A 25,450-nucleotide genomic window follows, 5' to 3' on the forward strand; every position below is an offset into this window, starting at 1 on the left:
CGATTGTCGACATAAACATAATAATTTAAATACTTTATTTCTTTCAATTATATATATTACGTTACGTAGTATTTACGTATTTACATACATTTATATTAAAAAATGTGAATGATGCAGCTATAAAACGAAGGCAAAACAAACACGTAGAGAGATGATAGCTAGCCTTATAAAAAAACAACTTAATTTTTGCCAACATCAATAATGGAAGCTATTTAATTCTGTTCTTCTGCGTCGCTTCTTGCATTTAAAACAAGATAATTATATGCCAACGTCTCAGAGAAGGACTAAAGATTAAACATTGGAGGCGCGTAATGGAAAGAATCTTAATTGCTCTTATAACAGTCTTTTAATCATTGCAGCCTCCGAGAAAAGAGAATCAGAAACTGATACACTCTGGGTCTAATGCAATCGCACTAATCTTAATTATATTATTTACATTTTCAAAATAATGTATACAATCTTTTCTAGCTGCCATGCATTTATATTCAAATTTTTATTTACTTTAATTATTACAGTAGTGTATTAATTATTATTTTGGTTTTGTAAAAAAATATCATTAAATATAACAAAATACAAAGTTTTCTTGTTATTACATTCAACAAAGTATTTCACGTGTTTGAAAAATATTACATAGCATATATTGAAATATAATATGTATATAACATTAAAAATCCTAAATTTTTCAAATATTTAATTAACTTTCGCTTTTCTATTGATTTAACCGAGACGAAGACTGAAAGTACGACGCGGATTAAAAAGAAGTTTATTATGTGACTAAAATTATTTATTTGTTAAAATTAAATTAAATCTTGAAAAATATTAAGCAATGTCCTTGTCAAATAATTATTTGTATTTACAACAAATGGGATATACGAACACGGAACAGCTAGGCTGGATTATATCGAATGTTTGATCTATATCTCCCTATTAGGATATCGTAATTAAGGATATCGCCATTAGAATAACAGATCTAACGGATTCTTATCCGTTTCGTCAGCATATAATATACTGAGGTTGCATGCGCGACTATCGCAATTTCCGCGCGATGTGTAATCATCATTGATTCTCGAGCGGTCGGGGGGGACGACTCCGGCTCTCGTTTACGTCTGTTTATTGGTTTATTCCTAGCGGTTCGAGTAACTTCGGGAACTCTGTATGTTTCCGATAAATGAGTTTGGGGGGGAAGGACGAGAGAATAAAAAGAAAAAGAGATATATAGATACGAAAAAAAGGGGAGCACGACGTGACGCGCGCGCGGCAGCGACGTACGCTGCACTGACACCTGCGAGAGAGAGAACAGAGAAATAGAGAGACTGAGAAAGAGACGCGCGCGCGGCGCCCATCGTCCCGGATCCAGGCGCGCCGCCGTATAACACGATCGCGTACGGAGGCGGAAGCGAGGAGAGCGCGCGGGGTCCGTCCTCGCGAAGATAGAAGTCTCGATCTCGCGCGCCGGGATCCCTTTCGAAGAGGCCGCCGCCGCGCGCCACGGTCATCGGCCATTTTGCCAGGCCAAGTGGGGACCACTCAACCACTGCCCACTTGCCACTGTGGGACCGTCTCTCTCTCTCTTTCTCTGACTCCGAACTCCGACTGAGCACCACCACGCCGCCCGCACCGATTCCCCGATCGCGAGGAGGTGCGTTCCGGTCACGGCGACGCGACGACGCGACAACAACGCAGTTAGCAGTCATCGTCGACGCTGCTACGTCATCGCTGCAGCGGGACTCGCGCGACGACGGCGACGGCCATCCGCAGCGCCTCGACGTCGTCCCCGAGCGCGAGCGCGCTCGTGTGTATAAACTGGTATAAACGCGTCCGCCGCCGCTCGTGTGTCGCGTGCCGTGCGTGACGTCTAACCTATTTCAGACTCCGTTCCGAACCCCGCGGGAGCGAGCGAGCGAACCACGACTCCCGTCTTTCGCGCGCGCGGAGAGATGCGATCGTCGCGACGACGGCCGACGACCGATCCGCCGGGCGTCGACGTCCGCGAGTGAGAGAGAGAGAGAAAGCATCCGCGGCGGCGTCCGCGCCGAGGAACGGAGCGCCGTGTCCGAGCTACTTGTGCGGAGGATCCTCGGGAGGATGCACGGCAACGCGCGTGGGACATCCACCTCGTAGAGCGGACTCAAGGACGTCGATTGAGGCGGAGCCTCTATCCTCGTGACTCCGAGCAATAACACAAACGATCGCCGAGGAATACTCCACTCCATTGCAGGTGGACACGTATCGATGGTTATAATCAGAGTATTTTTGTAAGATTGTAAACCTATAAAAGGGAGAATTGTTGCGGGGCATAGGAAACCTCACGCTATTTCGAGTGCCACCTATGCGAGGAAAGTTTTTTAAAACAGCCAGCTCAGTGCCATGTACGGAAACGACCTGACTAGTCATTGAGATTGACGCTGCTATGCCTATGATATGAGGAATACTGGAAGCGAGACTTGACCAAAAGTGTTTCTTTGGATAGTCCACATCACTTGGGAAATATGGATGACCGAAGGGTGGCGGATTACTTTGTCATCGCCGGTCTACCTGGTCAGGACGACGATCCCAGCGAGGACAACGAGACCAACAACAAGTTGGAAATATGGTGTCAGGAGGGCACTCATCTCAAGGACATGCATATGCCGCCTCCCATCACGGATCTTGCCGTAATATTCCCTGTGCTGGGAGAAACTTGTCCAGAGGGTTATACATTGTTGGATAGCACTGTGTCTGGTTTTCCGGCAGACCTGAATCATGGGAGCTTACGAACAAACGAATGCTATCTATGCTATAGAAGAGGCCGGGACAAACCTCCCTTGGTTGACATTGGTAAGAAACAGGAGCATCAAATTGAAACAATATATATTGCTGAAATTATTGTTAATTGTCTTTTAGATTATGGAACAATATCTAGTCTAAATATCTAAACTACTACTAATTGTTTTTACTACTAATTGTGTTACATTATCTAAAGATTGTTTTATTTTACAGGTATAATATACGATGGAAAGGAACGTATAATGCAAGACGCTGAGATGATATTAGAGACCCCTAAGGGTCATGTGGCCAATGTGAATAATTCTACTTCGAAAATTTTTGTAACATATAGACGAGCGAGTCGGAAGATGCCTTGCAACTCTCTTGTGGTCACAGATATATGCGTTATCCTGACGAATAAGGGAGAGAGTCCACCACATGCTTTCTGCGTCATCAATAAGAATTTGAACAAGGGGATGCTGGGCAGCGACGTGTTCTTGTGTTACAAAAAGTCTATGAATCGCGCCAATCTGGTGTCATTTAAGCCAGCGATACTCTATAAGTATCCCATGGCGGATTACAACAGTTTTGGCTTTCCCAATTCCGTCGCCATGTTTTGTCTACCGATGGGCGCGACTATAGAATGTTGGCCTAAAGTAGCGTGTAAACCTAAGCCGGTATTCTCAACGTTTGTTCTGACGGTCGCCGACGCTGCTCAAAAAATATACGGCTCAGCAATAACGTTTTACGAGGAGCTTGAAATGGAGCCCGACACTTCAAACTGCAAAAATAGTCAGGAGATCATGGACACAGTTGAGAATAATAAAAACAGTGGTACAAATGTATTTTATAATCTTAATTTGATAGTATTTGACCTTTCTGTAGATAATCTCGAATCTATAAATAATACAGGGATGCATTCAGGAATAACGCCCAGATAATTCACCTAATGTAAACTAAATAAATAAATTGTAGAGTTATCTAATCGAAACTCTTTTAACGAATGTATTCCAAAGTAATAGATAATATACTTCGTTAGGTAATATCTTTTTTTTTATTTTCAACAGATAACATGGAGATAACTAAAGATAAACCGCAGGTAAAAATGAAGATGTTCAAGAGAACCGGTATACTAAAGAGGCTTAGTATATTGGAATTGGAAAAATTACAATACACAGATTCTGCGAGTCAATCGCTGAATATCAGTAAATCCATATGTATATTGTCTCACTGGCCGTTTTTCGACACGTTTGAGAAATTCTTGGTTTTCCTGCACCGCATGGTGAATAATAAACCGCAAAGTGTCCCAATCGAGAAATACATCTCGTATTTTTTATGCGACATACCGTTTCCGAGTCCGCAACGCCCACGAATCCTGGTACAGCTCAGTAGTCAGGATAGACTGATCTTGACTCAACCAGAGGATTTAGCCCTACCTAGATCGGGCGCAAGTTTCAGGCAATTGCTGATAAACTTGGGACCTGACAACTGTTTATTGATATTGTTATTAATATTAACCGAGCAGAAAATACTGGTTCACTCTTTACGCCCAGACGTACTGACTTCCGTGAGCGAGGCCATCGCCATGATTCTATTTCCTTTTAAGTGGCAGTGTCCTTACATACCATTATGTCCTTTAGGATTAGCGGAGGTAATATATATATATATATATATATATATATATATATATATATATATATATATATATATATATATATATATATATATATATATATATATATATATATATATATATACTAAGCTTGCGCATTTCTTATACTATACGAATGCAAAAAGTGGAAAGGCAACTATTGTTATTTAAATTACAGGTGTTGCATGCACCGTTGCCATTCCTGATCGGCGTGGATTCAAGGTTCTTTGATTTATACGATCCTCCTTCCGATGTCAACTGCGTAAATTTAGATACAAATAACATTGCGATATGCGACGACAAAAAGTATTTAAATGTTAAATTACTGCCTAAAAAGGCGGCTAGACAGCTCAGAAATTGGTTGGAGCTTTTGTCGTCCAAGATAATTTCTTGGGGAAAAAGTAGTTATTCTCAAAAAGGTAACTATTATTTACCTTTTTTTTTGTTAATATTATAATAACGTTATTACTTTTATGTTAGATAGAGGAGATGAAGACTTCAGCGTGGACAGAGAGTTTCAACAAAAACGGAGGGAACAAGCATTAGAGCTCGAAATACAGGATGCTTTCTTAAGATTTATGGCGACGATTCTCAAAGGATACCGAAGTTATTTGTTACCGATTACAAAAGCGCCTACCGTAGGAACAACAGACCCAACGAGTTTATTTAATATCCAAGCGTTTTTGAGAAGTCGCGATAAAGCCCACGCTAAATTCTACACTATGCTCGTCAGAACGCAAATGTTTATTAGGTGAATTAGTTTATTTCTTCTCGTTAGTTCTATCGTAATAGTATTTTGTTAATATATATTGTTATAATTTTATTCTAATCTAAAAATGTAAATTTTACAGGTTCATAGAAGAAAGGAGTTTCGTGTCCGATATGGATATGGCGGGATTAGCGTTTTTTGATGAGTGTACAGAACGAGTCGAGGAGGAAAATGGTATGCATAAAATTGAAATATACGTTTCCATGCTATTAGCACGTATATAAAGGATATTGTGTAATGGTTTTTCATATTTCTTTAATTCTCAGTAACTCTTTTGGAACTGGATGAATCTCAACATAGCGAACGTACAGTATTTATACCTCCGCCTGAAGCAGGGACAAATCAAACACCAATAATATACAAGTCGTTCAAGTTAAACCCAGCTCTAATGAGGCCTCAGAAAAATTTCTGTTTAAAGAATCCATCTTTAAGTGCCTTCGGTATGGTACCTGGGAGTCCTATGGCTCGTAGAACAAAGCATGAAATCAAAGTTGCTCAAAGGATGGCTCGAAAACAAGTAAATACGATTGATCGTATTTTCACGATTGAAAATATTCTTGCGAGTAAATATGCATGATTTGTTTTTTTTCCAGGCTGCGATGCCTGATAGATGGGGTAGATGTTTACTCGGTACATGTCACAGTCTTTGGTTTCTGCATTTACCAGCCATGTTACAAGTCTCCAGCCAACCTGCTGCAGTTTTGCATCAGGCTTATGAGATGTTAGTCAAAATGCAAAAGTTACGTCTCGATCCCATGGAAGAGGTACAAACGTCAAGTTTGATGTTAAAAGAATAATAGATTTTATTTATTTTAAATAAATATTTATTATTTTTTTAGGTATGTTACAGAGCTATGATGCAACTATGTGGTGTATATGGGCAACCAGTTTTAGCTGTAAAGTTATTATTCCATATGAAACGCAGTGGTGTTCAACCTAACGCTTTAACGTATGGATTTTACAACAAGGTGATTTGTCTATTTTTTAACTAGTAAATGTAATATAGTAAAAAGTAATAAGTAAAAAGAGATGTGTTTATACAATTTTTAAATAATTATCTTAGAGAATTTTAATTAATTCTCTATCGTGTTTACAGGCTGTTCTCGAGGCAACTTGGCCTTCCGACATGACGAATTCAAGTCAGTTAATGTGGAATAAATTACGAAATGTTATTGTCGGAGCGGCTTTATTTAAAAAAGCTGGGAAAAAGAGCGCTAGAAGACGATTGAGTTCCAACATGGATTTTTTAACCACCGATAAGACTGAATGCATGGAACATGCGCTCTCTCGGTCTAGTCTCGACAGTTCCCATTCTCAGGATACTGAAGCTGCACACAGTGATTGTAAGTTGACTTTTTTATGTACGATAGATAGATTTATACATTAACTTTTAAATAATAATACTTTTTTTCTGACAGCCACTAAAGGCAGTTCTGTGTCAGATCTACCTGGGTTTGGATCGTTCGATTTAAAGGCCAAACTTCTTCGGCAGAATAGCATAGTGAAAGATCAAACAACGTTAAGTATGTTGCAATCAGATGAATTGGAGCAAACACCGAGTAATCCAAGGTATTTTTTGCTGTTATATATTTACTGTTAGGATTTGAGCCTTAGTGTCGCTCTCAGGTTTGCCCCATTCGCTGAGATCGCTTGTTCTTTAGAGTTTGTTATTTCACTAGTATTACAATAGCAAATGCAAACGCGAGTATTCATTGTGTAGACTATTTAGCCATTTTGTAAAATTTTGCGTAATTAATCTGTCCGTATTGAATTTTTACAATGCTAATTTGCATGTATAGGCTTATGTAGATGTATATAATATTTTCCATGTAGGCTAACGCGCAGTGTCGAATCGCCTTTAAAAAGTCCCATACGCACACCAGTTACGGAAAATGACCCATTGGGTGCTCTCATTAATGACGAAACACCAATCGTGTCGCCTTCCGAGGAAAATGATTCAAATTGCTCAACAAGTACTTTAACTGTTTTAAATAATACGACTGAAGAGAGACCAGGAGGGCCACTCTTATTTAGAAGGTATGATGCTCCACGTATTGTATTTTTGCATAGAAAACATAAAATATCTGACAACAAACAATGAGATCTAGAAAAATAGCATATCACAAATTACAAAATTATTTTTGAAAGTAATATATGTATATATAATTGAAGGAGTAAATATTTGTTAAAAATAATGATAAACGTAAAACAAAAATAGAATATATAAAATCATAATTTTGACTGCTTAACGGGAAACTGTTACTGGTTAAACGTTAAAGTAATCGTAAAAATACTTTTTTGCAACTTTTTTTAAATTAACCAACTGTACTGTATTGTAAACACGCTTTGTGATCTTCAAAAATACACATTCTATTCGCCTATGATGATTTTAAATACGAGAATCATTCTACATACAAAATATGTGTTTACAGCAACATCCTCCCACGTAGTGCGACGTTTCATCAAGCGGTAGATGAAAGTGGCATGACGGTGGGTGGGCATTTGCAGAGGAGTGAAACAATGCCTCACTCTGTGGCACAGCAAGGAGAACAGGAGAGAGAAAAGGAGAGACTGGAAATAGGCGGTCTTGGTTGGAATAAGGATAGCGTAACATCCAGTCTCTCTAGCTTAGGATCTAGTCTTAAACTTAGTTTCGGGTAAGATATTTGCGTACGTTTAATTTAATAACGTGCACACACATTATCTATAGTCAAATAACACCTTGCGTGATGCATTATGTTTTTTTCCTTCAAAGTGTGACTTGGTGAAATAACACATTTGCAAGACCCAAATACTTTATATTGTGTTTGTAAACGTAAAAAAATGTAGAATTATAGTGATTAGAGATTATTCTTCAACTTTTAAATGTGGTATATGAATGAACGGTATTATTGATAAAAAAGTAAATTGTTATATGTATTTACATATTATATATATGTACATAAACATAACAAAAAAATGAGGTAATTAGATACGTTTATAAACACACTGTTAGAGGAATGTAATTTTATTTTTACTTATTTTTTTGCATGCCCATTTGAGTTGGTTTTTGTTATTTTGTCCGTTGAATGTAGACGATACTCCACGGGTGGATTGGCATTTGCTAAAAATAAGGATTTAATATCGTCAAATCAACTTATTGAATCTCTTAGTCTCTCCAGCTATATCAGGTACGTATATGACGATGTTAGTTGTGTAGATGCTCATTAGACATGCGCGTTCTGCTTTTATTCGTGCCTATTACGAGACACTAAGTACACATTTTTTAATAAAATTTTTATTAGATTTCCTTTGCTCGATCCAGATTTTGTTTTATTCTTTTTTTTAGCCCATCAAGTTTAACAGGGAAAAAGTCGAACGAAATAATACTTGGTGGTCTGAACAGTTTGAAGTCCGCTGCGACGACTGTGGTAAAAAAATTTGACGAGATAAAAGAAGCGATTTCAGCGACAAGTACGCCGGTGAAAAATAAGGAACGTGAACAAAAAATAGCTTACGGAATATCACATGAATCACTGGACTCTCTTACTGACGGATCCATACAAGATCGAAACGAGACCAGGGCATCAGGTAGAAAATATAAAATACTATAATAATGGATATCATATATCTTACATTTCACAATGGTATTGATATCTTTCTTTGATCACAGGTGATGGAAATTTAGATTTGGCTTCTTTGTACGAGCTCGCGGAGTGTCTCTATCCAAAGAATACTAGAGAATTAGAAGAACGTCTTGCCATTGAGCTTGTGCTTTCCAGTGCCAGTAGATGCCATCACTGTGCCGCTATACTGTACGACGAGGAGATAATGGCTGGTTGGCAGCCGGAAGATTCCAACTTAAATACAGTTTGTCAATATTGCGACAAAGCTACCGTACCCCTTCTCACAGCCACGATATTGGATTACAGGTGACTAAGCGACCGTAATCATAAATGGTATAATTGTTCTTGATATAAAATTACCATTAAGAATATATCTGTTTCATATAGGTGCGAGGCAAACGAGAAGAGTAACGATCCTTTGACAGAGGCATTGATAGAATTGCTAGATCAACCAAAAGAATCGTTGGAACCAATAACCGTACCATATCTGAATCCATTAGTTCTAAGAAAAGAATTGGAGAGTGTGCTGAGTCAAGAGGGGGACGCGTGTCTCACCAAACACAGGTTTATTCAGGAGCATCCAATAGTATACTGGAACCTGATATGGTACTTTGAAAGAATTAATTTAACGAGTCATTTACCTGATCTCTGGTTAAACAACGATAAGAACTTAGAACTTCAAAGAACTGTTGGATCGGTGGGAGTTAGAACCATGTGGGACAACGAACGATTACACATGGATCGCTTACCTATGTATCTCCAATGGAAGTCGAATTTTACAGAAGACAGAACGTAAGTTTTAATATATTATTATCTGAATGATTAATAATGAAGTATTTAAATTTTAATTATAAATTGAAATTGTGAAAAATAAAAGGATTAATGGATTAGATAACTGAATTAGAGAGAAAACAATAATTAATGTTGGATTCATTTTTGAACAAAAAGATTTGTTAAGATCCATTTCCGTAGATATATAATATAATAATAACATAAATGTAGATTAACTTTGACTACGATATTCTTAATACTAGAAAAAGATCAAAAGTAAGTTATAAATCGAGATTTAAATTAATCTATATTGGGGGACGGAATGAACATAAATGGTTACAACTATTTCTTATTATTCTTTTACTTGCTCTAGATTGATGCAGGCAGTGATAACGTATGTTCGTTGCAACGACTTAGCGGAACCTATAATAAGAGTGGCCTTAGAAAGAAGTAAACATCAAATAGACGATCCTCCGTTTTCTATATACAGGGATATACTGTTCCTGGCGTTTACCATATTAGGGAGAACGAATATTGACCAAGGTAGGCCATATATACATAATTAAAAAATATATAATAACTTGTCTTCTGACATGTCTACTTATGCATGACTACTTATACACGATGTATTTAATTTTGCTCTTTTGTTCGAGTTTATACATCCAAAATGTCTTTATTTTAGTATTTGATATTTTATTTAAAAACTTTTTTGTTTGACAACCTTTTTTATTAATTTAAGAATTCTTTTCTGTAAATCTTTTTATTTTTTAAATACCCAAACTTACAATATAGAACATTCGGATAGAATAGCAGATTTAAATTACTGATCCAACTATTGAGATCAAATCTGATTATAGTCTTTGCTTTAATTCGTCTAATAGTGCTTCTTATTGTTACAGGTGTTTTCGATAGGGAATACAGTTTATCGTTAGAGAAATTCTCTGAAAACGAAGAAAAATTATTGCATAAAATTGATGCGCCGCCGACGATGATGTCGGTCTACTGCAGGTATTATTTCAAGCAACTAAACGTATGAGGATTGCACGAGCAGCCGAAGATACTTGAGAAAAATTGTCTCGTTTGAGACATTGGAGGAGATGTGATATATTGCGTAAATAATTCTCGCGAGTGCGAATGTTGGGTATTCGCGCGAGAGATACGCGCAATGTTAAAAAAAGAATTCTATTACATCCCGAGATGTCTAACGTCGAGACGACGGCTGCTAGATGTTGAATGTTTATTATTATCTAACACGGAGGACTATTAATGTTATCGACGATGAATTACGCTCGAGTTCGATCTACAGCACCGTTTCTCGAAATGCGATCGACGTCACAGCGTCGACGTGCGAACTAACGTTACCTCATCCTCGTTTCTTTATAAGACTCCGCTTATACTCGCTGACATCCGTGATACTTGTCTTTGCTTGCGCAAAAAAAAACAGATCGTTAAATTCGAGGACCCATTTGGGAATTTTCGAATCACGATCACGCACGCGAAAACTGACGGAAGTAGCCATCGGATCGGTTGCATCGATATCATTTTAACGCTGAATTATTAATTAATTGAAGTTACTTTTATCACGACAGTTATCACGAAGTTATCACGACAGAGGACTGTGATGTAGAAAAGAACGGAGAAATCGTTAACCACATTGGAATTATCGATGCTACCAATCGCGAGATCAGTCAGTGCAATAGAAGTTGAACGATAATATTTTTAACTAATCGTACATCTCTGATCTTTATATGTTTATAATATAATTGTTTTAACAGTTATCGACTTTTTTTAATTAATTAATATAAATCGGGTCGCGCCTCTGTTTTGTGATTCAGTAATTTGTGCAGCGCATTAAGGGTATCTAAGAGTACAACATCGAAAAATGTTAAGTACCAAAGAATTTACGAACTGTAAAGCGACTGCAAGTTCAATTCCCTCCAGGTGTGCTGTGACCTTAAATACGTTTCAGTCCAACACGTAATATCCATAATGTAAAGAAGAAAGGAAAGAAAGGGCGGTATTAAACGAAGCAACCTCCCTTATACCAACTATTTTTTTTACCGCGAAAGAAGTAGAGAGAGAGAGAGAGAGAGAGAAAGTGCAACGTAAAGTATAACGTGTGACATGACGAAACGCAGTATTCTTTCCTTGTACTCTTAGATAGAAACGATCGTTTATTGCACGACAAAACACACAGCGTAAGAATCGTTTCTCTGTGTCCCAGGTGAAAAGTGTTCTTTACAGGGTGTGGCGCGTCGAACTCGAATTACTTTTCTTGAAAATGTAAATGCTTAGCGTGAGAGTGAATATTTTTATGAATTTTAGACAATTCGAAGCATTTGTAATAGATTAGCGAAAATAATTAGATGACGCTGCCCACGAATTATTCTATGTCCACAAAATGGAAAAGAGATATTCGTCGCGGGCAAGGAAACTCACATGAACGCGGTCTTTCATTGCCGTGCACTTTTCACTCTGGACAACGTGGATGAATGTATGTATGTACATTCATTCATTTCATTGCTATGAATGTAGATCATGAAAATAAAGTCAGTTGAGATATTTTACAAAAGTCGTTTGTTTTACTTTAGAAGGAGTTTCCGCAATATCTACTTTATTTAAACCAAGAAATTGACGATATCACTTCTCAAGATATCTGCTATAATTATTTTTACGAGTTTAATTAGAAGTTTTATGTGAAAAACAAAAAAAATAAATTTATATAATTGTATTTTTTTGTTTTACTAATTTTACTTTTAGTTTCAAAGTTTTAAAAAACTTATTCCTTATATAAATAAAAATATTCTGACGAAATCACTAGAAAAGTAATATATTAATATTATTATATGTAGAAAAAGTTTATGGTAATAATACTTTTAATATTTTTGAAAGTTTTTTCTTCTTTAAAGCAAGAATATCTAAGAAACTAAAAATCTTTATTATCCTCTTCATAATTATTTCGTGATAGTACATGAAAAAATAGAAACAAATTTTTAATTATTTTTGAATTGCAATGCGTTAGAGGAACAGGATTCTTGACTCTAATCACGAACAAAAATTTCCATATAAATTAGATCCACACATTCTGTCAGCCAACCAATCAATTCTATCCGAAATCTTAATAAGTCGAATTATATCAATTAGCTTGCTAAAAAATGCAACATCACAATTAGGGACTCTTAAAAGATCTTCCTAAAAGAAGAAAAACCGAAGAGATTGCTAATTTGAATTTTTCGCGAATTAAATTCTCGACGATATACATTTGTGCAACAGGAAGAACAACTCACTTCAGTTTGCTCAATAGAAATTGATTTGCGTTACCTTTTCTCGAAACTGATCCTTCCTCTCATCCTCTCCCGGCTTGGAAAGAGAAGGAAATTAGGAAATTCCTATAAATATAGTAATTCCGAAGTGTTACTCGAACGTTGAAATACACTCGAATAAATTTAAATATATAACACAAATGGAAATGAAGAGACGGGAATACTATTCCAGGTGCGTCACGGAATCGGTCCTTTTTGGTCGTGAACGTCGCTGACGTTCGGTCGATTCGTTAATATCCGCTTTCTCGCGCCCGTCGTCACCCCAAATCGGGCTAAACGCTATATTCTCGCCGGAGAGAAAACACGACGCGATACCCGTTTCGTACGCACGCATACGACCGTGTACATACATCGGGAACGAAGCGTGGCGCGCGAAGCCGAGCGCGGCCGAAGGTGCCCGATGCTCCGAACGCCTCCTCCGTTCCTGCGCCTGACTTCACTCGGGTCGGAGCAAGTGAGCGACGAAGTGGCGGTGGTGGTGGTTGGATTACGCGCGCGCAGCTCCGGTACCCATCGTGTCTCGTTTCCTTCCACGCGATTTCGCGACCGCGTGTGCACTCGCGCGTGTATACGTGTGTACGTGTGTTGCGTGTGCGCCCGGAGCAGAGACGGCGAGTACCAGAAGGAGAAGGGAAGGCCAGTCGTCGCGCGACAGTGGTGCGTTGCGTGCGACGGTCGCTCGCACCGAGCCGGTGATAAAAACGGTGGACGGTAATACTCGGAGCGTGTGTGACATGTTCGCCAGGCGTTGAACCGAGATCTCGCGCGAGACAACAACTATCGTATTTATACGAAGGAATATACACCGGCGATCGGGTGACGGCACCGCCGGTGTCTGCGTGCGTGCGTACGTGCGTGCGTCGTGCGTGCGTGCGTGCGTGAGTTGTGCGTGCGCGAAACCGGACCTCCGAGACACCGATTTCCCTCTTCTCTCTCCGCGCGTTGACATCTCGCCGTTCGGCGAAGAAGCGAAGGAAGAGGAGGAAGAGAGGAAGAACGAGGAGGGAAAAAAAGGGAGAGGAGAAATATACCGCGGGCGACATGTACTCCGACGGCCACGAGGTGGACGGCAGCTGGGTGCTGCGCGTCTTCGTGACGGATTTGCAGGTCGAGAGGAGCCTACGCGTCAAGGGAGAGCTGCACATCGGCGGTGTCATGCTGCGCCTCGTGGAAGATCTCGGTGAGCGCCTTTACACACCGCCTTTACACTCCTCTTTTCTCTCTTGACTTTTTTTTCCCCCCACTCTCCCGGTTCGCTGTCTCCCGGCGGCTGTTTCTCTTTAAAATGTGGCTGCTCAACTGCAGTCTTCGTCCCGTGTTCACATTGAACGTATGTACGTACGTCGCGATCCGTGACAGGTGGAATTTGAATTTGGTAGCGCGGGGCGCGACTCCCTCGGACCACTGCAATTTTGAAGTGGCCGGCGCCAAAATGGCGCCGCGCACATGCATCGTGCACATGCTCGTTAATTTTCAGGCAACAGCGAAGTGTTGTCGTTCCGGCGTTCAGTCTCGTAGACCGAACAGCCTCGTCTTAAGACCGAGAGGCCAAAAAAAGACTAATCTGACGGCAACTCACGAGAGCTCCTAGATAATATCGTATCTTGGAGGAAGTATAGAGATAGAATGAGAGAAACAAAATGTTTAATTATTAATTTTCTTGCCGCACGATCTCGAAATTATCCATCGTTATTGTTAACAGAATAAATAATCGTTATAAAACGATCAAGTTTAATTTAAATTCTTAATTAAAATTTCTCTTATGTGTAAGTGTATTTAGAACTCGCATTATATATCAATACATTATTATATTATTAATATATAATATAATTTATATGACAAAAAATAAGTTAATATATATATATATATATATATATATATTAAAAAAAAGCAAATTAATTTTATTTTAATGATTTCTCTTGTAAAACGGGTTTTTTTATATTTAATAAATGTGTATATTTAAAGAATTAATATAATATATAATATAGTTTATATATCTATATTTATATATAAAATTTAATTTATACAAAAAATAAAATTATGCAAAAATATTTGCACAAGAGAAGCGATTAATTTTCAATGTTATTATTTTATTTTTTAAGAGACAAATGATTGATAAAGACCTTGGATCTTGCGTGCGTTCAATTTTCTGCAAAAAATAACGGTAAATTAAAAAAATGCCACCTTTATAACGACCACCGATTAACGATTTTTTTAAATATAGTAAACCGGTTAATTTTACGAGACTGGAAACATTGATCGCCCTTGCATCGGCAAAACGCGGGTAATTAGCCAAGCCGACGGTTTTATCCTCGTCGAATTAGCCAATTTCGATCGATTGAACGAGCCGATTCCCCATATCCACCCGTATACTGGGTGGCCCATTATTGTTTCGGTACAACCGGAAAAACCGGTGGGAAAGATAAATCAAGAATGCATGATTAGGATTGTCTCTTACGTAAATAGATACAAACTTACAAGACATAAAATTTCTTGAACAAGACATGAAACTTGTACATAAAATTTTACTACATCTCTCAACATACACACGCCTTTCCATTACTTTAAATTAATATTTGGTATTCTATTTTTCTTCTATAATCACTTTGCAACTGTACTGTCATTTATAACAGGCCATTTTGTATTCACCTGAGACAATTCAAAGAAACGGAGAGAGGAGAGGGACAGGGGCGCAATTTCTCCGTGCGTGTTCGCAGCTGCCCTTTTGTTCACTTCCGCGAAATATATTTTTGCGAATAGAGATGAGCAAAAAAAATATACGGCGGTAGGGAATTACCGAACAAACGCGGCGAGGAAACGCTTCCGGAGAAAAATTTCAGCGCACTGTTTACCTGACGGTGCCGCGCGATAAGAAATAACTCGTCGTATCTCGAGTGTGACGCCCACCTCTCCTCCCGGGTGCGATAATGATAATCTCGTACGAGTACCGACATTCTCGTTCACCGGGTATTCACGGGACGCACAATACTTTCGTTAAGTCGACACGCGGCGCGGCGATGGCAAAATCGAACTCCGAACTTCTGAACAATTCAACGATGAAGGCTGCAGTTGCACATAGACTCTAAGAAATGTGTTAAAAATTGTTAAAAGATGCACATCAAATAGCCTTATTTTTGTCATTTACTTATTTCGTTTAACTGCAATTTTCTTCACTCTCGAAAAAATCTCGCTTAGACCGGGAAAGTGATTTTTTTTCATTTTCCATTCTTTTCGTTCGCGCGAGACGACCGTCTTTCACCCAGGGAAAATTACTCCTATCCGGTTGGTTTAAGTAAAATATTTATCCTAGTAACGCCCAACTCTCCTTCACATGATGAGAAAATCGCCGTGACTCATGAATACGTTATGACGTGAAGTGACGACTGCGGGTGCATTATTCAATCGAGTTTCCGCGAAATCGTCGCGACCCTCAGGGGATGAAATTGCGGATGGGCGTTGATGAAAAAAGACTCGGCAAATAAATCAATTTATATTCATTACTTCCAATTGATCCCTTCTTTTTTTTTAGAAACGTCGAAAGCGAACAATTTTACACTTGGTGATTATTTTTGTCGCAGTTAATTATATCTCACTCGAGCAACATCGACTGATACTGACTCTTCATCCTGTTTAGCCAATTATTAATCGAATTTGTTAATTATTCAAGTTTAAGAACGTCAATCAGGAAAATAATCGGTTTTAAGGGAAAAGGGCATCGAACGTCGCGGATACGGGGCGGAGGCCAGGTAGAAAAATCCGGCAGCCATATCTTTTGTTGACTGGTCCTCTTACCTTTTTTTTTTACCCCACCGCGCCGGACCCGCCAACAGGTTAGTGTGGCCGTGCAGGTTCTCGCTGCATCTCGCCTCTCGGCGATTCCGAACCGGACCGACGCGTATTACCGGCCGTGTGGCTGAGACTTATGTAAATACACCGGGTGTCCCGGAGTGCACGTAGCCGCAAACCGACGTGTCGCAATGGGTCACGCGTACTTGAACGGTTTATTCAGTGTAGTATGGGGGGCATTGTGTAAAGAGATACTCGGAATTTAGAGGGTCAAGGGAATTTGAGGAGAGAGTGAGAGGGAGAGAGAGAGAGAAGAAAAATAAGTGCACTTTATCGACACAAATGAAAAATTGGAGATGCTGTCCGATTTTTTCGAGAAGGATGATCTTTTCTTTTAGTATTGTGCGAAAACCCGAAATAATCGATTGCAATATATCGTAATTTGAGAAAGAAATTCTTTATAGATACCGTATAAGACTATAAGTTTCCAAGCAATTACATGGAAACCTAACGGAATAATGCAATGAATTCTAGTTGAACTCGTTATAAAGAATAAAATCGTCATAAACTGGTATATTTGCATTTTGCAACATTTAAAATACACTATACGTAAAATGCACTACTGCTAAAAGTATTTGCCTACTTCAATTTATATATATATATATAAACACGTCTAAATTCTATTATAATACTACTATATATATTTTTTTTTATGTGTAGAATATAAAATTTTGAGATTATTAAACCATCAAGATTATTAAGCCAAATATTTAAAAAATTAAGGGCCGGTTGTTCCAACTTCTTGGTAAACTTACCTATCAGGTAAGCAACTACTTTTTTTTCTAAATAAATAAAAACATACATATTAGACACACATTTAAGAAGGAAGATTAAAATTCACTTTTTTTCAAAATTTCCATTACGTTCAATTAAGAAAAAACAAAGTGGGCAAATACTTTTAAGCGATAATGTACATTTTAGCTGAGGATGTGCAAATTTGAATGAGTTTACTCATTCTTTTATTGTATTTATTCAATAAAATTAAATGTGACACTGCTAAATGTGACATAAAATTAAATGTGACATTGTGCTAAGCAATAATATTAGAATACAAGGTCAATGAACGAGCTAATATAGATGTTATATATAATTAATCTTTATTTTATTAATACGCATATGCAAGAAAAAAATAATAAAAATATACAAATCCAAATATATATAAATAGAAGGATTGCGAAACATTTCGACTCTATTCAGTCATCTTCAGTCGCGTACAATAAAATCCATAATTATCAATAAAATTAATTAAATTTTAATCTTGAAAGTGCATCTACGATTTTGAACCATTTCCAGAGATTCTGACGAAAAAGTGCGGTTTTTTGTACCTATATCCTTTTATTATATATCACAAATACAACAGATGAAATGATCTAGATTTAAGGCGGAAAGGACGGTGTCCTGAAAGTGGAACGTAGGAAGTATAGAACGTTCAGGTATAGGACGCTTGATCTTTGCCTCTGCCAGCAAAAGAACCAAAAGCAAGAAAATGTCATACGGCCGCCCGACGTCGAAATAATTTTACATGACAAATACATATTTGAATAATGACGACACAAATCGCAAAACAATTTGGAAATTAAAAAAAATAGATTCAATTAAATTGAATAAATTGTATATACCGAGAATAGCTCCTATGCGTTTTCTTTCATCAGCGAGAACGTTTATCAATCATAAAATTAAATTATGACCTATGTGTTCTATTTTCTTATTTAAAAAATGCTCAGATATAAGACTAATGGTAACAATAACTGCGTGCGACGAGGGTCGCGCCTACGGATCGAGCTGTCTGTCCTTTTTTAGCTGCCCGCGCTACATCATTCCAATTTGTTCATTCCATAAATCCCGCGTTACAATGCGTAAACACATTGCGTAAACGCCTTCGGAGTGGCTCGATCGTATTTCGCGTTACGCAATATTCATTGGCACGTTACGAAATGTCGAGAAATTTCCCATTTCGCGAAATTTTATCTCGTCTCTCTCTTTCTTTCTCTCTCTCTCTCTCAATATATTTAGAATCATATTTAATTATAGCTGTTATTCAATTATTATTGTACTCTTACGATCGTGCAGTTTTTTGTCGGCGCGATTAGCTCGCGTGTGCCGTCAAAGATAATTGAAATTCCAAGTCGGATTGTTTCGGCATTGTTATCGAAATCAGCCTCGTAGTAATTGACGCTCGGCTCGGCCGGACACGTGGTTTCGCGGTGTCACGAGGGGGAGAAAAAAGCCGACGAGAGATACCCGAGCCGATGTACCGTACGTTAGCAACTCGACGACAAGACTGCATTCTTCTTACGGCTCTTCCGCGAAGCCGAAGCCTCGGCAATGCCTTGCGCTGCAGCCCTCACCTTTTCGTCAACCGTGAGTGCCCGCGACTCCGAATTCGTGTACACACGATCGTATAATCAAAGACGAAGCCGCGAACGCGTCAATCGCGGAGAATTCTAATCAAAAGACGCTTTAACATGGAAGATAAAACGAATTAGATCACCTTCGCTCCGAATTCTTTGATAAACTTGCAGATTTTTCTTCGATCGTTCTGTCTACGGATGACAAGGGTTCTTTTATTTTATTAGCTATCAAGTGAAAGAATGTGAAGAGGAGAGAAAGAGAGAAAAGAGCGCGGGTTTTCGTAGTGAATTTCCTTCGTCATCGAAGTGGCAATCAGCACCTAGGAAGGTTACATCGGAAGGTCGACTCACCGCGAAGCTAGTTAAGTCGAATTATCTGCTCGGATTACGTGTACAGCGTCGGATTACCGTAATTTCATATGGCGTCAGCTACCTTACGCGATTCGCAACGGGAGCGAAACTTAAAAGGAAAAAGTATCCGTACTACATTGTCGGCCACATCACAAAATAATCTGTAATTTATTAACCGATATTATATGTAAGGAATCTTTAGAAGAGAGAAGAGACTTCAATGAAAGAATCTTCAACAACGCGACACTTACGGCATCCTCGACTGGCACAATTTTTATGGCGCATCGCTGCAGAATGCAACTTAAATGCCTCTCGAAATAGGATATTTTATAGAAAGCGGCGGAAGCTGTTTGGCGTTTAGAAAATACAACTTTTGGCCAGTTTAGCTCTGTTCAGGGCAGATACCACTCTCGAGCGACCGGTCCAGATGGCAAACACTCCTCGAGAAGATGCGCATTGTAGTGGCACCTGGACTGTTTTGCCATTTGGAGACGACGTTGCTTGTTACGGTACTTCGTATGAGTCGTGCAAAACGTTACGCGTGCGAGGCATCACGACCTTTCTACATTCTTAGATTTTCTAATTTACATTCGATCGATTTTTATTAACGCGACGAAAAGCGTCTGCCTATATTTTATATCGCACAATAATTTTTCTTTTTTTTTTATTTGATATCAAAGTTCTTACGTTTCTTCAACCGAGAAACGACTTGGGAGGAAGAAAACATTTGTCACGATTACTGAGATTGATGACTTTTATGAATGAAATCACGTATTGTTCGCGCACGTACGACTCATATCGTCTCGATTATAAATGAGAATAGAGGGAGGAGGGGTGTGACGGATGTGCCGTAGATTAGGGAGTGATTTAATTCTGTTTGCACGTGATATTGGATCGAAGGATCCCATTCCTTCTCGGAAGGAACTTAAGAGGATTACTCCACTGTCCTTTGGACACTCTTCGAAAATGTCATCCGGATGAATGACGTATTCAGTTTTCCATTTATTTATCGACTTTTGAGTTTTACGTAAAAAAATTGATTCCATGTTTTCAAATTATTGATTGAATATTATTAAAATTATAACTGAATTTTATATACATGAGTCACTTTTTTGATCATAACAAAAATTCGTATTCTTATATTTTACAACTTACGAAATTATTTTTTGTTAATTTTTTAATAAGATTCATTAGACTTGCATCTTACATTTCTGGCCACATTTTTTCGTAGACTATCTTGACGGGCTAGAATAAGATTCTATTTATATCCCACTAAATTTTTTCGACGCGATAACCTTCGACTTGATCCTTGATCTTCCAAAGTCCAATTCGTTCAGACGTTCGTACCGGATGATAATTGACATTGAATTCCGTCGATAATCTCGTTGCCGTTATGCAGATATGCTAATAGTTCTCTCGTCGTTGTTGCTTGCTACTAAGGTTTGCCTGATAGGTCTCGACTCGATTGGTTAGCATCGTTCATGTTAATTGAAGATGACGTTAAGAATCAACTGTGTCACTTTTATTACGAGACCACGAACATACGCGTCTCTTTCAATACACATTAGTTGCCAATTGAAAGGAAATAGTGTGAACTATTACATGGAATGGCTGCCAATAAGAAAACCATAAAGTCTATTTGATTTTAGACGGTTCCATAAATTTTATCAATTAATCTCATCAAAGACACTAACATGTATATATATGTTAATTTTTTATAAATTCTAATATTGCTGAGAAAAGGAAAACAAACGATAAATAAAAAATGAAAATTAATCGGTAATAAATAAAAAAGGACATCCACTGTTTGTGACAGATACAATATTTATCTTGAAATGATGTGATACAAATATTTTTTACTTTAATTTGTTTATAAATAGAATAATATAACAGAATAAAGAAAAAGATAAAGAGAGAACAGAAATAGAGATAGAGAATTTTGTGAACTTAAATAACCGAGAAACGTGCAAAGATTACAAATTTTGTCTTCAAACTGTATTTTGTGTGTTAAACACAAATAGCGCATAACTGCATGTAAAACGATGACGTTGCTTACGTATTAATATCGTGAGTCACAAGAATTTTATATAAAATTCTTCTATCCTGACGAAGTGAGTAAACGATTACCAAGTAAACAAAGAATGTTCTGAATAAATATAATTATATATCTCTCTAAATTGCCAAAAAAATTTTTCGACTCAAATAATTGCAATGTTAGACGCATTAAACGCGAAACGTCTTTTTCGCTGTTTATATAAAAAAAAAAATCTCTCGTTATACAATTCAATGTATAATAATTGGAATTTTTATATTCCGAGAATTTTCAATTTTAGAAAAATGTTTGACCTCTTTATCCACTTCAGGGCTAAGCTCAAATTGCGCGTGTCGCGCAATGTGACCGGGAATTTTTCCTCGGGTTATGAATAATAATTCCGCGTGACTTCACACAGTCCGACGAACGTGCTGCTGGTTTCGTTACCGGGTGAATCACGGGCGATAGAGGCGCGGGATGGTTTGCTCCTCCGAATAATTCGTGCGCGAGGGCATCCGTCCGTGCGTGCCCGGAGCCGGGTAACAAATTTCCGTCGGACCGAAAACATTCGGGACGAGAGCCCGGAATGGACTTGGACGCGCGCTCCGACGAGGAAACCTCGCGCGCGTTGGCGGCGGCGTCGGGCGCTTTAGCAGCGTCGCTCCGAAAACCTTGACCGAGTGACTTCATTATTGCGGTTTAACGGTAGGCAACGAAGGATAAGCCTTATAAGTCAATGAGCCGCGACGACGAATTCACGACGATTAACGCGAATTCACGCGACGGTCATCGTCGAGCTTAAGATTATTACGGAACGCTAAATATTCATCATTCATATTTCATCACGGGCGAAATCTCATTTACAAATTAATAGCTAACGAACAGGAAAACACGTGATCGTTAAGTTTGTCATAATATGCGAGACGTATCTCCAATTTGTATCTTACGTGAAACTGCACGATAGAGCACGAATTTAATTTGCATAACGAGCCAGAAACGTTTCAATATTTTTGTTTCGACGAGGAAACCTTCGCACGCTCCGCCTTTTATCTGACGACTGCTCTCAAAAATAGCGCAGCGGGTTTTTGATATTGCCCTTGGCACATATAGCACTGTTTTTTTAACGGGCGAGTTTTTTAACGCAGAAAATATTGTACGTCGCGCCTTTCATTACGGAAAAAAAATTAAACGTTCCGAGGACGATGTCTTCGGATCGTAAGTAAACGGCACGCAGACGGAAATTTTCCGCGTGGACAGCCTAGGAAAGTGAGTGAGCTGGACGGCGATGAGATCAAACAGACCGCACCCTCGTTAATGTGTTCCTTCTTGCGTCTAATGTCTCAAGAAATACTTGGGACAATTGAGCCCGCAGCCTACGATTATGAATTTCTTCTTGAAGGGGAAGTTATATGAGAACTCGAAATAAATTCCACTTCTCGTTGAAGGGTATTTACCCTTACTCTTATCGTTACTAAAAATAACGATAAACAATGAAGAATATAGAGAGTGCGTGAATATAGAGAGATATTAACAAGATCAAGTTGCTTGCTTAGTCCCTTTCATTCTTTTTAAGTTGATTCCATACATTTTATAGTCACCCACGTGTTCCTTTCCTTACGCACGTATTTCTCCCGTTTTATTATACTCGATTTGATGTTTCTCTTAAAATCCGCGCGTTCCTCGATAAGGAACCCGTCTGAAAGACGACAACATTTCGTTCGCGAAAACATTGGTGTTCGCCCACGTAAGATTCTCTTACATCTCTTACGTGCGCAATTAAAAATTTTTTTTGTGTTAAATTCCTTACGTAAACGCTCATAATTAGCGATTTCCGGTTGGCAGATTATACACGAGAAATAAAAAGTAATATATCCAATAAGATATGTAGTTGCGGGCTGCCAACTACAGATATACTCAATACAATAATATATGCTATTGCAGTATCAACATTGTACTTGCATTAACAGCAAATATTATTGATTATTATCTGTAGTGGGCAGCGCGTAACTACAGATACATATATTATTTGCTATATTACTTTTTTTCTGTGTATCTTTACGAATCTTTACTTTAACACTAGAACAATTGGCATAAATGTGTACTCATTCTATCGTTTTTTAAACTATTTGTTATTACTTTTATCAGAAAAATCGGAAAAATCCTCTTAATCCTCTTATTGTAGTTTAATTATAAAATCTAAAGCCTGTCATTTTAACGGGTTTGATTGTTTCAGTGTTAAAAAGACGCTGCAACAAGGCATATCGGTCTAGAATTCGATTAGCGTTGCGAGGTAGACATTCGAGTTTCAGTATCGGTTGCGTCGGTGGAGGCTTGCCGGGAAAAATAAGGGTCGAGGTCGACGTCGGCAAACGCTTTTATGAAATAATAGCGAGACACGTACGCTACCCACACACAGATAAATAGATAGAACGCAGGTGGTGAACGATATGCCGATCGAGCGTCATCGGAATTCTTCATGGAGGTCTCATTATGTCACGACTGATTAAACGTTATAACTATCCGGCGAGGGGCGTAAACGCTAACGGCCGGTCTATCGCGGTATTCCACAGTAAAATTAAATCATCACCTGCTCGTAACGGCTAGCAAGCTAATTCTCTCGCGAATGGAGCGAACGGAATGCAATCGTGCGAGTAGAAACAATGGAAACTAATAACTTGCACTATGATTTTATTAACTCAACACTCTAATTCGATTAATCTAAACTACGTTGCTGGAAGAATATTACGTTTTATTTAGTCGGTGTAGGTATCATTCAACAGTTAATACCTTATTATATGTTTTGTGTGAAAATATTACGTCTAACGCTCTGAGACGCGGTGAATTCGGCCTTCGTCGTTTATCTCGGGCAAATGAGGGCGTACATACGTGGAGTGTACGGTTTCGTTGACCGCGATGGGGAGAACGATGTGCGAAAAGTCGACCGTGCGGCTAGTTGGTTCGATAGAATAACTACCGACATCCCCGTAATTCATTCCGTTCAATTAGAGCGTCCGTACGGTACTTATTCAACTGAGAGATGGAATAATAGGATTATTTACGGATACGCTTACTAAACTGAATCGCTTCTTCGGTCAATAACCAAGATGAGTAACCCCAGTCATCTGATATCTAGATATATGATCCAAAAAAGAACCTGTCGTAATCATATAGTTATTTTTTGCGATTTTTAAAAATAACTTTAGTTATTTTGATTTAACTTTATGCATATGATTATTATATAAATTTACAGAACTTTTTATGATAAAGAACTGTGTGGATTCTTTTATCCAGCACAACTTATTGTACAGTGACGGTACAAACACGTCTTACGCAGAAAATAATTTTTATATCACATTTACGAGACAAAATCAAGGCATCCATTAAAACGTCGCGTTTATTTTTATTCTAGATGCGCGGTTTTTTTTTCACACTTGACTCGAGACAGGCATTGTAACGTCACGCTCCGAATCTATTTTCTAAAACGAAACGCTGCTCGGACAGTAAACAATGCTGTCGCGCATCAGATGATGATTTAATAGGGGTCCCGACCGACGACTCACGCCGTCCTTCTCTACCTCAAGTCGTGCGTGATGTAGATCGATTCTTGCCTCTACACACGCTTATAATGCCTGCCGGCGTTCATTGGCCGTTCAATAATGTGACGAATGTGTTTTCTGTCACGTGCTTCGGGATCGGCACCCGACACCCAGCAGAACATATCGAACCGAGGCCGCATGCCTGCCTGCCTGCCCGCGATAGATGACATTATTTAACCACGACGTATCGCAATCGTAGTGACCAAAATTGTAACGTACTATTAAAAATAATGCGTGTGTCACAATTTTATCGAAATAGCAAAATGCGATTAATTGGTTAATTAAACGCTTGAGTACAATAATAATTTATTTAAGGAAATAGATTAAATATCAAATCTTAATTGATATTTTTTAATTCGTCAATTTATGAAAGGAGAGGATTTTATTACCGTTGATGTAGTTCATTAATA

At 38.4% G+C, this 25,450-nt stretch overlaps 2 protein-coding genes across 4 annotated transcripts in view; both read left to right on the forward strand.

Moving 5' to 3' along the window:
• Positions 1–91: 91 nt before the first annotated feature.
• LOC105827847 (DENN domain-containing protein Crag) lies at positions 92–12,113 on the forward strand. Of its 3 annotated transcripts, XM_036284755.1 has the most exons (19): positions 92–2,817; positions 2,980–3,579; positions 3,813–4,396; positions 4,575–4,815; positions 4,877–5,147; positions 5,248–5,339; positions 5,432–5,682; positions 5,759–5,929; positions 6,005–6,133; positions 6,262–6,508; positions 6,584–6,734; positions 6,999–7,202; positions 7,598–7,822; positions 8,240–8,335; positions 8,494–8,735; positions 8,818–9,076; positions 9,158–9,562; positions 9,915–10,084; positions 10,441–12,113. In XM_036284755.1, the coding sequence occupies exons 1-19, from the start codon at positions 2,490–2,492 to the stop codon at positions 10,575–10,577; spliced, it is 4,803 nt and encodes a 1,600-aa protein (XP_036140648.1). In that variant the 5' UTR covers positions 92–2,489; the 3' UTR covers positions 10,578–12,113. The 3 variants fall into 3 exon arrangements, with proteins under 3 accessions (XP_036140648.1, XP_036140650.1, XP_036140649.1); XM_036284756.1 differs by lacking the exon at positions 8,240–8,335 and having other exon boundaries at positions 93–2,817; XM_036284757.1 differs by lacking the exons at positions 6,999–7,202; positions 7,598–7,822; positions 8,240–8,335.
• Positions 12,114–13,748: 1,635 nt separating this feature from the next.
• The window catches only part of LOC105834740 (unc-112-related protein), a 60,332-nt gene continuing 48,630 nt past the window's right edge, over positions 13,749–25,450 (forward strand). The window contains exon 1 of the mRNA XM_036284759.1: positions 13,749–14,044. Coding sequence (XP_036140652.1) covers positions 13,906–14,044 — 139 coding nt within the window. The 5' untranslated portion in view covers positions 13,749–13,905. The remainder of the gene's footprint in view (positions 14,045–25,450) is intronic.

This window comes from Monomorium pharaonis, chromosome 3 (assembly GCF_013373865.1).
Source record: "Monomorium pharaonis isolate MP-MQ-018 chromosome 3, ASM1337386v2, whole genome shotgun sequence".
NCBI classification, from domain to species: Eukaryota; Metazoa; Arthropoda; class Insecta; order Hymenoptera; family Formicidae; genus Monomorium; species Monomorium pharaonis.